Below are 15,347 nucleotides of genomic sequence, written 5' to 3'. Positions count from 1 at the left end.
TGCCCCAGACATACAAGACGCCAGAATCTCGGACCACAGCCCTATTGCTGTACACGTAATCCAAGCTACCCGTTCATCCCCCTCCCCTACCTGGCGCTTCCCCTCATACTTGGCGGATAGTGAATACTTCCGACATACACTATATGGTGCCTGGAAGGATTACATCTCCACCAATGGAGCTCACATCACTGACCCAAACCTCTTTTGGGAAGCCGGTAAAGCTTTTCTATGGGGTAAAATAATCTCCTATACCGCCCAATTTAAAAAACGAACCAGACAACAATGCAGTCAGTCAAGCGAAGCTTTACGCTTGGCTCATGAGCGGCTAACACTAAACCGTACCTTAGAGAACATACAAGAATGGAGACAGGCTAAAAATACATTTGACCTTTGGGCAGAACAACATGAAGCGGCTAAAATGTCCTACTCTAAGCTACATTTTCACAGGATTCGGTAACATGGCAGGCAGACTGCAGGCCAAACTATGCTCAGGACCTAGACATCCTACTCGCATCTCTACCCTTAGAGATGCGGCAGGCTCTCTGGTTACCTCGCTTGCCGAGATTAGTAATCTACTTGCAGAGTATTACACTAATTTATATAAAGCTGACCAGACTGACCAACTTACTGCTGACGCTCTGCTGGCCAAAATACGTGATAAAAAAAGGCGATGGAACAATTTGGATTTTCGGGTCAAATTATGCGATTTTTGCTGCAAATGTATGCCTCCCCAACCGCACGCCTTGTCACTCCTGACTTTGTTTCTGACACGATCCCCCTAACAAAAGGGAACGAGACAGGGGTGCCCCTTGTCCCCATTGTTGTTCAAATTAGCAATCAAACCCCTATCTAGAATACTAAACTCGGATATTGGGATTAGTGGCATCACTCTAGGCGACCACACTCTCTGCTCAGCACTGTTTGTGGATGACATACTCCTATTTTCCACCGATACCATATCAGACTTTGACAGACTCAAACAACTTTTTACAGACTTCCGACTCTGCTCGGGATTCCGAATTAACTTTGACAAAAGTGAGGTCCTAGCACTACACCCCCACCTCTACACTAAAAATGGAGACATCTATCTCCGCTAGCCATGGCCAATCAACATATTACGTACTTGGGTATTCAGATAGGACGTGAACCATTTTCTTTATATTTACTTAACTACCCCCCATTAATAACCAAAATTGTAAAGGAGCTGGAAGCTTGGGGGGCCCTTCCTCTCTCGCTTTTTGGGTGATGTCACCTTTTCAAAATGGTGTCTTTTGCTTTACCCAATGCAGACCATACCTCTCCTACTGAGACACTGATATTCAAAAACTCCAGAAAGCCCTAACTGCTTTCATATGGTCCTGCAAAAAAACACGCATAACGCTGCAAAAACTATGTCTCCCGAAGAGCGAGGGCGGGGCGGGACTACCCAATGTGCGTTTTTACAACTTAGCATGTCTACTTAGACAGGGCCTAGATTGGTTAACTGGAGGATCTAAATATTCCAACTACGCCCTGGAGGAAGCTATGGCGTACCCTTATGACCTTTCAGCCATCCTCCATTCCAATCCCAATGCTTTGCCCCCCCACCTCAAAACAAGTGTACTTATCAAGGATACGGTCATTGCCTGGAGAGAAGTAAGAAAGCTACTCAGACTGCCATCCAGCATCTCGCCACCTGAAAATCCAAGGCAACCCTATGTTCCTTCCATCTATTATCCATAAAGCTTTTGGCCAGTGGAAACTCAGAGGCCTTACCAATGTCACGTCCATTTATCATAACAAGCCTGGCGAAATCAAACCCTTTCAAACCCTGATGCGGGAATTCTCACTACCACCAACTCACGTTTTTTTCCATCATCAACTCATCGATTATCTCAACTCTTGTTATGGCCCTAAGTCTGATCCACTTGAAACATCCTGTATTGACACTCTTCTTAAAAGCAATAACTATTCTATCTCCAATATATATTCCCGTCTCATACAACACCAAGCACGGAAGTATTGTCTCAAACCTTTTCAAAAATGGTCTCACATACTGGGAGACGACAACCTGCCAGAAAAGATCCTTGAGGGCTACAGACTTATTCGCAATCTTACCACATCCGAAACATGAAGGGAGACGCAATTCAAAATTATTCACAGGGCCCATTTTCCATTTCTTTTCAACAAAGCGGACCCAACTCAAACGCAATGTTCCTGGTGTGCCTTACCTCGCCCCACCTTGCTCCACCGTCTCTGGGACTGCACTAAGATCGCTACTTACTGGAATGATGTGATAGCCTACATCAACGAAATTCACAAAACTCTGTTGACTAAGGACTGTCTCTTCTGCCTGTTCAGTATACCTCCATCACCCCCCTCATCAACGATGGTCCCACAAAATATTCCACAATGGGCTCATCTGTGCCTCCTACTTGCTCGCAGAACTATTATGTCTCATTGGATCTCAGCTACACCACCTACTTTATCAGCGTTTAAAAAAGCCTTGGCCTCACTCTTCTATCTAGAGAGACTAGATACCATCACCCTTAATTTTCGATCTCACGCTTTAAGAGATGGAGAAGAAACATGGAAGCTACATTCACTCAACAAGCAATGATAGCTATAATGCACCCATTCAGGTTCATGGATTGGTACCTAAGGAGAGATCTCACCAATTCCCTTGGCAACCTCAAAAATACCTCCCACCTCGGACCCCTCTACCTTCAAGCCGCCGTAGGATGCCCACAAGCCCATATTGCTCCTTAACATCCACCATTCCCCTTTTATTATTTTTCAGTAAGACCAGTCAGGTTAGCTATTATACCCTGACCAATGTATCTCATCTCTAGCCAGGTATATGCAGACGCTGCCTCCACTCCTGAAGGTGCTAAGGTGTTAAGTTTCCTTATCTCGAGCAATGTTTTGCTCAATTATATTGACAAGATGGTAAATGTGAATTATTTGACCCCCCCCTCCCTCGTTATAAGAATTTCTTGCTGTCTGAAGATCTTGATTGTAATTGATTAATAACCGTCTTATACTCTGTTGTATACTACTGTATGCTGTAAAACCCAATAAACATTTTTCAAAAAAAAAAAAAAAAAATCAGCCGACATTCGGCTCATGTACCAGCTGGTCCAACAGAGGCCGGCTGTTTGGCTGGTTTCTGTCCGACGTGCAGCAGCCAACCGGAGTGTTCTGGCGGCGGGGAAGGGGGCGCCCCCCTATCTGAAAACAACACCTCAGCGGGAAGATCGCTGAACTAAAATCAGATCGTTAGTGCAGCAGCTCCAACCGAAGCTGACAGGTTTTTTTTTTGTTCTACCCACTGGGTTGAATGAAAAAAAAAAAAACAAACACTCTGTGTATACCAGACTTTAAATTCACACAAAATACAAGAGGGTATCCTTTATGAATGAAAGAAAGACATCTAAAAGTTGATAAACTGTGATAAGGTATAAGGGGATACTGATAAGGGATAAGAGAAGTATCACTTTGGCATTTTAAATGTACAGGGCCTTGAAAAAGTATTCATACCCCCTTGAAATTTTCCACATTTTGTCATGTTACAATCAAAAACGTAAATGTATTTTATTGGGATTTTATGTGGTTAGACCAACACAAAGTAGCACATAATTGTGAAGTGGAAGGAAAAATGATAAATGGTTTTCAAAATGTTTTACAAATACATTTCTGAAAAATGTGGCGTGTGTTTGTATTCAGCCTCCCTGAGTCAATACTTTGTAGAACCACCTTTCACTGCAATTACAGCTGCAAGTCTTTTTGGGGATGTCTCTACCAGCTTTGCACATCCAGAATGAAATTTTTGCCAATTCTTCTTTGCAAAATAGCTCAAGCTCTGTCGGATTCAATGAAGAGCGTCTGCGAACAGCAATTTTCCTTGTCAAAAGAAGTTTATTGAGTATACAATGTTATAAAGATACATAAAGTAAGTTTACAAGGATCTATAAAGTAAGCTCATTGTTTTACAGTAGGGTTTATATAGGTAAATATCATTAAATTTCAAATATTAAACATTGGGTTCACGTAAACCTAAATTAAAGATATATATCATTTCCTTAGTTACTTTTGTAGGTATTTAAATGATTTATACCTACTATACATATTGTTTACAAGTAGAGTGTACATAGGTCAAATAAATTTTTAATGAGCTTTAATCGTAAGGTGGAGAAAAGGAAAGAGAAAGAAGAAAAAGGGTTGAAAGGTAGAGGTATGTTTCCCCACCTTACGATTAAAGCTCATTATCAGAATTTATTTGACCTATATACACTCTACTTGTAAACAATATGTATAGTAGGTATAAATCATTAAAATACCTACAAAAGTAACTAAGGAAATTATATATATCTTTAATTTAGGTTTACTTGAACCCAATGTTTAATATTTGAAATTTCATGATATTTACCTATATAAACCCTACTGTAAAACAATGAGCTTACTTTATAGATCCTTGTAAACTTACTTTATGTATCTTTATAACATTGTATACTCAATAAACTTCTTTTGACAAGGAAAGGTAGAGGTATGGTCCACAAGGTTGTCCCGCTCGTCAGTTTATTATTCTTTTTAGTTCTCTTTGAAGCCTTAGAATGGGTGTCTCTGTAAGTCATTTAATCTGTTACCATGGCAACAGGACAGAGTCATTGAAGTTTGACAGGAACTGTTGTTTTATCCAAGGATGCCAAAGTTTTTCAAATTTTGGAATTTGATTGATGGCTACCATCTTAGCATGGGAAATTGTATTATTCATTCTGTGAATTGTTTCTGCTAGTACCAACGTAGGAGATTTCCATGCCTTGGCCACTGTTTGTTTTGCAGCCGTTATTAGTTGGATCATAAGTTTGAATTGAGAGAGTGTTAACCATTCCGGTTTTAGATTAAGTAAAGTTAAATATGGATCTGGTTGTATTATTTTTTAAAATATTTTAGATGCAATCACGAAGACTTCCTTCCAGAAGGTTTGGATTACTGGGCACGTCCACCATATGTGTAAATATGTGCCTATTTCTGGGCATCCTCGAAAACAAAGAGCTGAGGTATTAGGTGAATATTTTGCCACTCTAGCGGGTACAAGGTACCAGCGAGTTAGGACTTTATAATTTGTCTCCAGTGCTAAGATGTTGGGTGAAGATGACTTAGATGTGAGCCATATGTTAGACCAGTCCGTGTCTTCTAAAGTTCGTCCCAGGTCCTCCTCCCACCTCTGAACTTAAGAGGGTCTATTAAGATTTGCTACTCCATATAATTGATTATAAAGTGATGAAATTGTACCTTTAGCAAATGGATCTTTTGTACAGATTGATTCAAAAATGGATAATTGGGATAATGGTGTATCCCCCTTTAGGAATGGTGTATAGAAATTTTTGATTTGGAGATATCTAAATATCTCAGAGTTTGGTAGATCATATTTTTCTCTAAGCGATGGGAATGAAAGGAATGATTTAGATGCTATGAAGTCATTTAGTGTCTGAATGCCTGATGTTGTCCAAGCTTTAAAAGAATTTGGGTAGATCCATGCCAGATAAAAGGCCGGATTTCTGATAAAAGAAAGGAGAGGATTGTGTGGAGATTGTAACTGATATTTGGTTTTTAGTTTATCCCAGAGAGATAAGAAGTGTTTAGTTATGGGATTATGAATTTTAAAGCTGTCTTTAGGATCAAGCCATAATAAATTTGATATTAATAGAGGGTCATTTTCTGAAGCCTCTATAAATACCCATAATGGGATTTCCTGTTTTGCATGGTATTTGGACAGACTGGCCAAATGTGCTGCTCTGTAGTAGTTAGTAAAATTAGGGTATCCCAGGCCTCCTTTATTTTTGGGAAGATGTAGTGTGTGTATAGGTATACGTGGTTCAGAAGAGCCCCTTATAAACGAAGTTGCTCTTTTTTGTACGATTCTCAAAAAATAGGAAGGAATTGGAATAGGGAGGACTCTGAATAGATAAAGCAATTTGGGTAGAATAGTCATTTTGATTGCATTAATCTTCCCTATCCAGGATAAAGGAAGTTGCGACCATTGTTTTATTAGATTTGTGATCTGTCTTAATACAGGAGGATAACTGGTTGAGAATAAGTCAGAATGAGATGCTGTTAAATGAATTCCAAGATATGGGATTGATTTTTCTGCCCATGTGAATGGGAGTGCAGCCCTAGCCGGGATCAATTCCATGTTTGTGAGTGAAATATTAAGCACTAGGCATTTCTTAGGATTAATCATAAGGCCGGATAGGGCTGCAAATCCATCAAGAGCTGGTATTAAGTTAGGACCAGAGACCTGTGGTGATGATAGAAAAAGTAATATATCGTCTGCAAATATACATAATTTGTGTGTAATACCTCCTACTTCAATGCCAGTTATAGTTTGGTTTGTTCTGATGTATTGGGCCATGGGTTCGAGTATAAGGGCAAATAATAAGGGAGATAATGGGCAACCCTGTCGGGTACTTCTTTCGATATTAAAGGCTTCAGATTTGTATCCAGCATATTTTATATAGGCTTTGGGTTTATTATATAATGCTTTGATCCATGTTAAAAAGTGGGGTCCAAAACCCCATTTTTGTAATGAATATTGCATATATTGCCAGGATACTGTGTCAAATGCCCTCTTGATATCGAGAGATAGAAAACATAAAAGGGATTTTCCGTTTTTTAGCAATATGTGCCAATAACACTGCCCTGCGTATATTATCGCCTGCCTGTCTATTTGGCATGAAGCCTACTTGATCTCTATGTAGGGCTGGGAGATTTAACCCCCAAAAAAAATCTGCAATTTTTTTATAAAAAACTTGATTCACGATTCGAATCCGATTTTTTTTTTTTATTATCTTAAAGTGCATCAACAAACAAAATTTCAAAAAAAATGTAAGTGCATTTTAAACATTCTTTGCAAGGAAAATGTACCTAGCAACAACAGCAGGTTGAGGCAAGCTCGGTGGTGACAGGTGACACTACATCACCGTATACTGACACGTCGCTACATCACCGTATACTGACACGCCGCTACATCACCGTATACTGACACGCCGCTACATCACCGTATACTGACACGCCGCTACATCACCGTATACTGACACGCCGCTACATCACCGTATACTGACACGCCGCTACATCACCGTATACTGACACGCCGCTACATCACCGTATACTGACACGCCGCTACATCACCGTATACTGACACGCCGCTACATCACCGTATACTGACACGCCGCTACATCACCGTATACTGACACACTACATCACTCAGTGATGTAGTGTGTCAGTATTCAGTGATGTAGCATGTCAGTATACAGTGATGAGCACATTGCTGTGTGATGTCATATGGGGGTATTGTCATATATTGAGCACAGTGCTGTGTAATGAAATTTAAGAAGGGTGAATATATGGAATGGGATGTGATGTGACTTCTCTCCTCTGAGGTATTATTCTTTCTGGCAGTGATCACATGGCTATCAGTATCTCATGAAATACACCATACAGGCAGCTCTGACTCACCCTCCCTTCTCTCTCTCTGCAGCCCGGGAATGTCCCTGTGATCCCCCCACCCCCTCCTCCTTCTGATATCACAGCCCTCCAATACACAGCAGTGTTCCACCAACAGCCTCGCCCATTACCCCGCCTACACACCCACCCACCCATGCACAGCGTCGGGCCTCGCGGACTAGGCCGAAGCCGCGGCCTCGCCTGAAAAATCGTGCCCGCAGCTCCTCAGGCCCGGCGCGGTGCTGTTAAAAAAAAAAAAAAAAAACGAACAAAATCGATTTGAAGAAGATATGAATCGATATGACCTCTCAACTCGATTCAAGATTCAAATCGATTTTTTTCCCAGCCCTATCTCTATGTAGTAATTTTCCTATAATGCTATTGAGGCGTTTTGCTATTATTTTTGCTAATAATTTAATATCAAGGTTTAACAGAGAGATAGGCCGATAATTCACACAGGAAGTATCATCAGAAAGGGGTTTTGGGATCATACAAACAATTGCCATTAGTGTTTCTTGCCGAAAAGAATGTCCATCTAGAAGTTTGTTAAAAGTTTCAGTGAGAATGGGAGAGAGTATTTCTGAGAATGTTTTATAGTATAAAGCCGAGTAGCCGTCTGGGCCTGGTCTTTTGTTAAGTTTTAGGTCTTTTATGGCGTTAGCAACTTCATCTATAGTTATAGGCTCATCCAAACTGCTTTTTTGATTCTGAGATAACTCAGGTAAGGTTATTTTTGAGAAGAAGGATTCAGCCTCTGTAGGATTAAATTCATTGTTTGTCTTGTATAAAGTTGCGAGATGTGAGTGAAATTTATGGACTATTTTAACTGGATTACAAGTGTAAACATTTTTTGATAATTTCAAACATATTGGTTTGAAAGATTTGTTAGTTGAATTTAATGCCCGAGCCAAATATGTACCTGGTTTGTTTGTATTCATGTAGAAATTGTGTTTGGAGCGTTTGAGGGATTTATCAACTGACTCAGTGAGAAATAGATCGTATTCCAATCTAGATTTTTCCAGATGAGATTTTGTACTCTGAGATGGATTATCTTGAAATGATATGTAGGCTGCATTAAAATTGAGTTCTAGTTTTTTTGCTAGATTTTTGCGTTCCCGTTTAAATAGTGCCATTTGTCTTTGTATTGTACCACGCAAGACAGGCTTATGAGCTTCCCACAGTGTTATTGGGGAGATGTCTGTTGTATTATTAATTGATATGTATTCCTTTAAAGCTTGTTCAATGGCCATCTGATGTAGTGGGTGTTTGAGCATTATGTCCGGTAAGTACCACGTTGGGTCATGCGCTTTTGGTATGGCTGAGGCTATAGTAGTGTATACTGCATTATGGTCAGACCACGGAATCGGAATTATATCTGATGCAATAATTTCTGGTATCATTCCTATTGTTAGAAAAATATGATCTATTCTGGTGAAGGTTTGATGAGGGTGCGAGAAATAAGTGAATTTCTTTTTCATTGGGTTACTTTCTCTCCACAAATCTACCAGATTGTATTTGGAAAGAAGTTGAGAAAAAGGTAATCTAGAGGTTATTTTGGATGGTGTAAAAGGTGATTTATCTAGAAATGGGAGGAGGACCTGGTTCGAATCCCCACACATTATCACTGTTCCTATTTTGTGTGTATTAATCACTTGTAATATATGTGAGAGGAATGGTGTAGGTTGTTTGTTAGGAGCGTAGTAGGAAATCACCGTGATTGCTGTATCCATTATATAACCCATGAGTATCAGGTATCTACCTTCTGGGTCTTTAATTTCTGATGATAAGGTGAATGGTGTGGATCGGTGAAATGCAATTAGAGTTCCCCTTTGCTTGGTACAGGCAGAAGCCGTGTAAATTTGTTGATAAAAAGGAGAAATATATTTTGGAGTAGAATCTTTGGTGAAGTTTGTTTCTTGGAGGCATACTATGTGAGCCTTCTTGTTATGGAAAGTACGGAAGGCTTTGGTCCTTTTTTGAGGGACATTTATTCCCTGAACATTCAGGGAAAGTATATTCAGTGGTGCCATGGCAACAGATCAAATAGTTTTGACTTACTTTTTGTTATGCAGAGCTGACTGCGCAGATCAACCTGTGTGGACTGAAGAGATGAATAGATAGAAAAGAAACCAGTGAATTCTGGAGTAAAGAGTAAACAAAAAACATATGAGATTAGATGATACATTGTATAAATTATTTTTTGCAAGTAATCACAATTTACCCGTGAAAAAGAATAAATATCTCTCTCAGGGAAATAAGTGCCTTCGTCACACTCCCACATAATATGGTTGGGAGAATCAGGAGGGCTAATGGGGGTACACGGATCTTCCGCTTACAGGAGAGAAGTGCTATGTCAAAAGACATCAAAATGATGTTTCATTAATTGGAGTGCAGAATATAGTTTGTTGAAATTATTTATTCCAGGGTGGTTGTATATGGTTAGTCTTGCCCTAGGCTAGATAATTCAGTTAGAAAGGTACTGTTAATAACTTTGGTATTGATGAAGATAGTTTGAATTATTTTGGGATTTTAACCCTTTTATGTTAACTCATAAAATTGAGGTTGTATTGCTTAAGATTAGAACAAACAAAAACATAATTCTAGGAACTAGTTAGGTAATAATATATTTGTTTTAAGAAAAGAAAGAAAAAGCTTCCATTACTTCTGGATTATTGAATATATTTGTCCTAAAAAGTAATAAATCTATTGTTATTACCTGATAATATATAACTGAACAAGAATTTCCTTATTTCACTTATATATTCTAAAGGCTATATGAATCAGAAGTAATAAGAAATATAACTGGAATGTAACATGATCCCACACAGTGTGTGACTATCAGAATTCAGTTACATTCAGTTATAAATACAGGTTTTTTTATAGAGAACCATCTCTTAGTATAATAAATGAAGAGATATCAGGAATTAGGATGTCAGTCCATTGAATCTTCTCGGTCCATGGATGATGTGGCATAACGGCCTCTTTTGTGAGAATGATGATTCCCATTTTGTTCTGAAATTTTCTGAGTGCTGCCTGAAGGTGAAGATGATGCCATTCTTCTGTGTGTGGGAGAGTTGCTGCTTGTGGGTTCTGTCAGATTTAATTTTAAAAGGGTTTGTTGTAGTTCATCTGCTGATCTGCTTCTGTAAATTGTACCTTGGTAGTTAAATCTGACTGAAAAGGGGAAGCCCCATTGATACATAGTGTTGTGGCGTTGCAGTTCCATTAGTTGGGGTTTCATGGATCGTCTTTTAGTAATAGTAAGTTGGGATAGGTCAGCAAAAATTTGATAATTGTGTCCTTGAAAATTAAGTTCCTTTTTTTCTCTTGCAGCAATTAGTATTTGTTCTTTCGTTCTGTAATAATGAAATTTTGTGATTATATCACGTGGGGGTCCATCTTTCTTTTTGGCTGTGAGGGCTCTGTGTACTCTGTCCAGTTCTAAACGTTCAATAGGGATATCTGGCTTTAGTTCTTGTAATAGAGCAGTAATAGTAGATTGCAGGTCTGTCACAGTTTCAGGTATTCCCCTTATGCGCAAGTTTGAACGTCTGGCTCTATTTTCATAATCTTCGAGCTTAGTTTGAAGTATTAAATTCTCTTTTTTTAATTGTTCCAATTCTGTTATATTTACTTGGGTTGTAATTTCAATTTCATCCATTTTTATTTCTAAGGCTGCGGTGCGGTTTCCCAGCTCTCTTATTTCTTTGGTTAGGCTTTTTGTTATTTGTTCTGAGGTTTGTTTTAAAGCCTTATGAAGCATCTTTTCAAATTGTAATAATATTACTGGGGATGCTGAGGAGGCTTGTGGAGAAGTTTGTGAGAGGATTTGTTCTGTATCTGACTCAAATGGAGAGTCTTGCTGTGACATTTTCTGTCTGTGAGAGCGCCCTGATGCTGTATCTTGTGAGGTGACTGGAGCTGCTTTAGTTGCAGTGAGTGCCTGTGAGCTCTTTGTGAGGTGATTTTTATTTCTGCCGCGGTTTCCTCCCAGTACCATATTTCCTGCCCAAACTTTCACAGTTTGTTCCCTGGGGCAAAAAGGTTCAAATGGATACCTTTTGAGCCTGCAGGCTCCGCTTTGTCCTTCTCTTCTCAGCGGTGCGGAGCTCTAACAATGCATGTCTGCTCCGCTAGGCTCCGCCCATCTCCCCCCGTGCGAACAGCAATTTTCAAGCCTTGCCACAGATTCTACATTGGATTTAGGTCTGGACTTTGACTGGGCCATTCTAACACATGAATATTCTTTGATCTAAACCATTGCATTGTAGCTCTGGCTGTATGTTTAGGGTTGTTGTCCTGCTGGAAGGTGAACCTTCACCTTAGTCCCAAGTCTTTTGCAGACTCTTAAGCCTCGTACACACGATCTGATTGTTGGCCAACAAAACCGTGGATTTTGTCCGAAGGGCGTTGGCCCAAACTTGTCTTGCATACACACGGCACACAACTGTTGGCCAACAATCACGAACGTAGTGACGTAATACATGGTTTTTCAGCTCTTTAGCGCCACCCTTTGGGCTCCTTCTGCTAATTTCGTGTTAGAGTGTTGACTGGTGCTTTTCATTTCGTGCTTTCCAGTTCGTTTCTGAACGGCCGTTCATCAAACAGAAAGGTTGCGGAATCGGAGGAGATAACGTGTTATTTATTATTGGCCTTGGAGTTATTGCTTTGACATTATTTTTTTGGTTGAATAATGATTTGATTTGGTATTTTCTATATTTTTGGATACATAGAATGCACTTTTTGGTTAAGTTCTATTGGCAGATAGCATGTCTAATTTTATTTGTTTTCTTTTTTTAATGCACAATAAAAAAAAAATAGTGTAGAATAATACTTGGCTATGTGTTTTACTTCAAATAACAGTTTGGGAGCAAGCAGTTACATTTAAAAAAATACAATGTAAAATTGACAAGGGACACCAACATAGTTGTATCTTTGATCTTAAAAACTACGGGATAATTGTGTTGTGGTAACTTGCCCGCCCCCCCCCCCCCCCCAAAAAAAATATATAATAATAATAATAATAATAATAATAATAATAATAATAATAATATTCTTGATATCACTAGAAAAAAAAAAAAAAAAAAAAAAAAGCCTTTGAAAATTTGTTTGCGATAACTCCATCAGTATCACCAGCAAAGCAGCTTCATTATTATCCCATTAAATAAAGAAGAAGAGAATTGTGCGCTGCATTTCGAGATTTCATAATTTGCCAAGTCACAATTGTTAATTCTCCATCACGAATGCTAGTTTACAAGACCGTCCGCTTCTGGCTTGTCCTTGCTTCGGAGTATGCATGTTTGTACTTTGGACTTTTGTCTGACGGACTTGTGTACCCACGCTCGGAAAATCCGACAACAGAAATTTATCCGCGGAAAAAATTAAAACCTGCTATCCAACATTTGTCCGCGGAAAATCCGACAATTGTCCGATGGAGCATACAAACGGTCGGATTTTCTGCCAACAGCCTGTCATCACACATTTCCTGTCGGAAAATCCGATCGTGTGTACGAGGCTCAACAAGATTTCCCTGCATTTGGCTCCATCCATCTTCCCATCAACTCTGACCAGCTTCCCTATCCCTGCTGAAGAAAAGCATCCCCACAACATGATGCTGCCACCACAATGTTTTACGGTGGGGATGGTGTGTTCAGGGTGATGTGCAGTGTTAGTTTTACACTACACGTACCATTTTGCTTTTAGGCCAAAATGTTCAATTTTGGTCCCATCTGACCAGAGCACCTTCTTCCAAATATTTGCTGTGTCCCCCACATGGTTTCTCGCAAACTGCAAAGGGAACTTCTTATGGCTTTCTTTCGACATTGGCTTTCTTCTTGCCACTCTTCCATAAAGACCAGATTTTGGAGTGCACAACTAATAGTTGTCCTGTGGACAGATTCTCCTACCTGAGTGGTGGATCTCTGCAGCTCCTCCAGAGTTACTATGGGCCTCTTGGCTGCTTCTCCGATTAATGCTCCACTTGCCTGGCCTGTCGGTTTGGGTGGACGGCCATGTTTTGGTAGGTTTGCCATACTCTTTCCATTTTCGGATGATGGATTGAATAGTGCTCCGCGAGATGTTCAAAGCTTGGGATTTTTTTTTTCTAACCTAACACTGCTTTAACCACTTCAATACCAGGCACTTTCGCCCCTTCTTGCCCAGGACAATTTTGAGCTTTCAGTGCTGTCGCATTTTGAATGACAATTGCGCGATCATACAACACTGTACCCAAACTAAATTTTTATCATTTTGTTCCCACAAATAGAGCTTTCTTTTGGCGGTATTTAATCACCTCTGCGGTTTTTATTTTTTTGCTAAACAAACTAAAAAAAGACCGACATCTTTGAAAAAAAAAAAAAGTTTTTTCTTTGTTTCTGTTATAAAATTTTGTTTTCTCCTTCACTGACGGGCAATGATGAGGCAGCACCGATGGGCACTGATGAGTTGGCACTAAAAGGTGGCACTGATATGTAGAATTGATGGGCACTGATAGGCGGCACTGATATGCAGCACTGATGGGCACCGATAGGTGGCACTGATGGACACTGACAGGCGGCACTGATGGACACTAATAGATGGCACTGATGGGCAGGTGCTGACAGGTGTTAATGCTGGGCACTGATTTGCACTGTGATGGGCACTGACAGGGGGTTATGATGGGGCACTGACTGGGCACCGATTGGCAGCTTATTGGTACATTTGATGGGGTCTGTGCTGATAATCGGCTCTCCCTGTCAGCGCAAACTGAGGAATGCCGTTTACTGGCACTTCCTGGTTCACGCAGTGATCAGCTGTGATTGGTGAGCTGCCAGAGGCTTCTTATCACGATCGGAGATGCGGTGCGTCAGACTGAAACGTCTCGTTCGGCGCCCTGCACCGGCATGTTATCCTGCTGGACGTCATATGACGCCCAGTCAGGATAACAGAACCACTTCCCAGCTGTCATTCTGTTTTAGGCCGGGTGGGAAGTGGTTAAACATCTCCACAACTTTATCCCTGACTTGTCTGGTGTGTTCCTTGGCCTTCATGATGCTGTTTGTTCACTAAGGTTCTCTAAAAAACCTCTGAGGGCTTCACGGAACAGTGATTAAATTACACACAGGTGGACCATTTACTAATTAGGCGACTTCTGAAGGCAATTGGTTCCACTAGATTTTAGTTATCAGGGTATCAGAATAAAGTGAATACAAATGCATGCCACACTTTTTAGATATTTGTAAAAGAAAAAAAAAAAAAAAAAATTGAAAACCATTTATCATTTTCCTTTCACTTCACAATTACTACACTTTGTGTTGGTCTATTACATAAAATCCCAATAAAATACATTTACATTTTTGGTTTCCACTTTCCACATGAGATGTGGAAAATTTCAAGGGGTATGAATAATTTTTCAAGGCACTGTACACACATAAAATGGAGATATGGCAATTATGTCACACCAACAGTACAAAACATTCTTTTTTACTAACCTGATTTCCATCAATTTCAACCATTTCTTGCTGAACAATTATCTTAGTTTCTCCAGTACTGGAGTTCATAGGCCAATGCAAAACGAGTAATCGCATGCTGACCAAAGCCTCATGTACCACGTTCAACGGCTCATAGGGCAATCCATAATCCACTGTAACAAAAATTATTGGACTGCTATAAATAAAACAAAGTTAGTTTTATATGCAGTGTATGCAGTCTGCATTACATATTTCAGTACATGCATCGAATGCAAAAATAGGATTTTGTACTCACCGTAAAATCCTTTTCTCAGAAGTTCATTGACGGACACAGCTCCATTAATCTTGACCGTAGGGTTATTACACCATCTTCAGGAGAGGACTAGGCAGAACATGTGAAAAACAACAGAACTG

At 39.8% G+C, this 15,347-nt stretch overlaps 1 protein-coding gene across 2 annotated transcripts in view; it reads right to left on the bottom strand.

Annotated features, from left to right (window-relative positions):
• Nucleotides 1-15,347, bottom strand: part of GINM1 (glycosylated integral membrane protein 1) — a 112,613-nt gene that overhangs the window by 51,072 nt on the left and 46,194 nt on the right. For both annotated transcript variants that reach the window (XM_073627447.1, XM_073627446.1), the window contains exon 4: nucleotides 14,955-15,106. In XM_073627447.1, the coding sequence (XP_073483548.1) occupies nucleotides 14,955-15,106 (152 nt within the window). The remainder of the gene's footprint in view (nucleotides 1-14,954; nucleotides 15,107-15,347) is intronic.

The sequence above is a fragment of the Aquarana catesbeiana genome, linkage group LG04 (genome assembly GCF_042186555.1).
Source record: "Aquarana catesbeiana isolate 2022-GZ linkage group LG04, ASM4218655v1, whole genome shotgun sequence".
Classification (NCBI taxonomy): Eukaryota; Metazoa; Chordata; class Amphibia; order Anura; family Ranidae; genus Aquarana; species Aquarana catesbeiana.
This window is presented reverse-complemented; position numbering and strand designations above follow the sequence as displayed.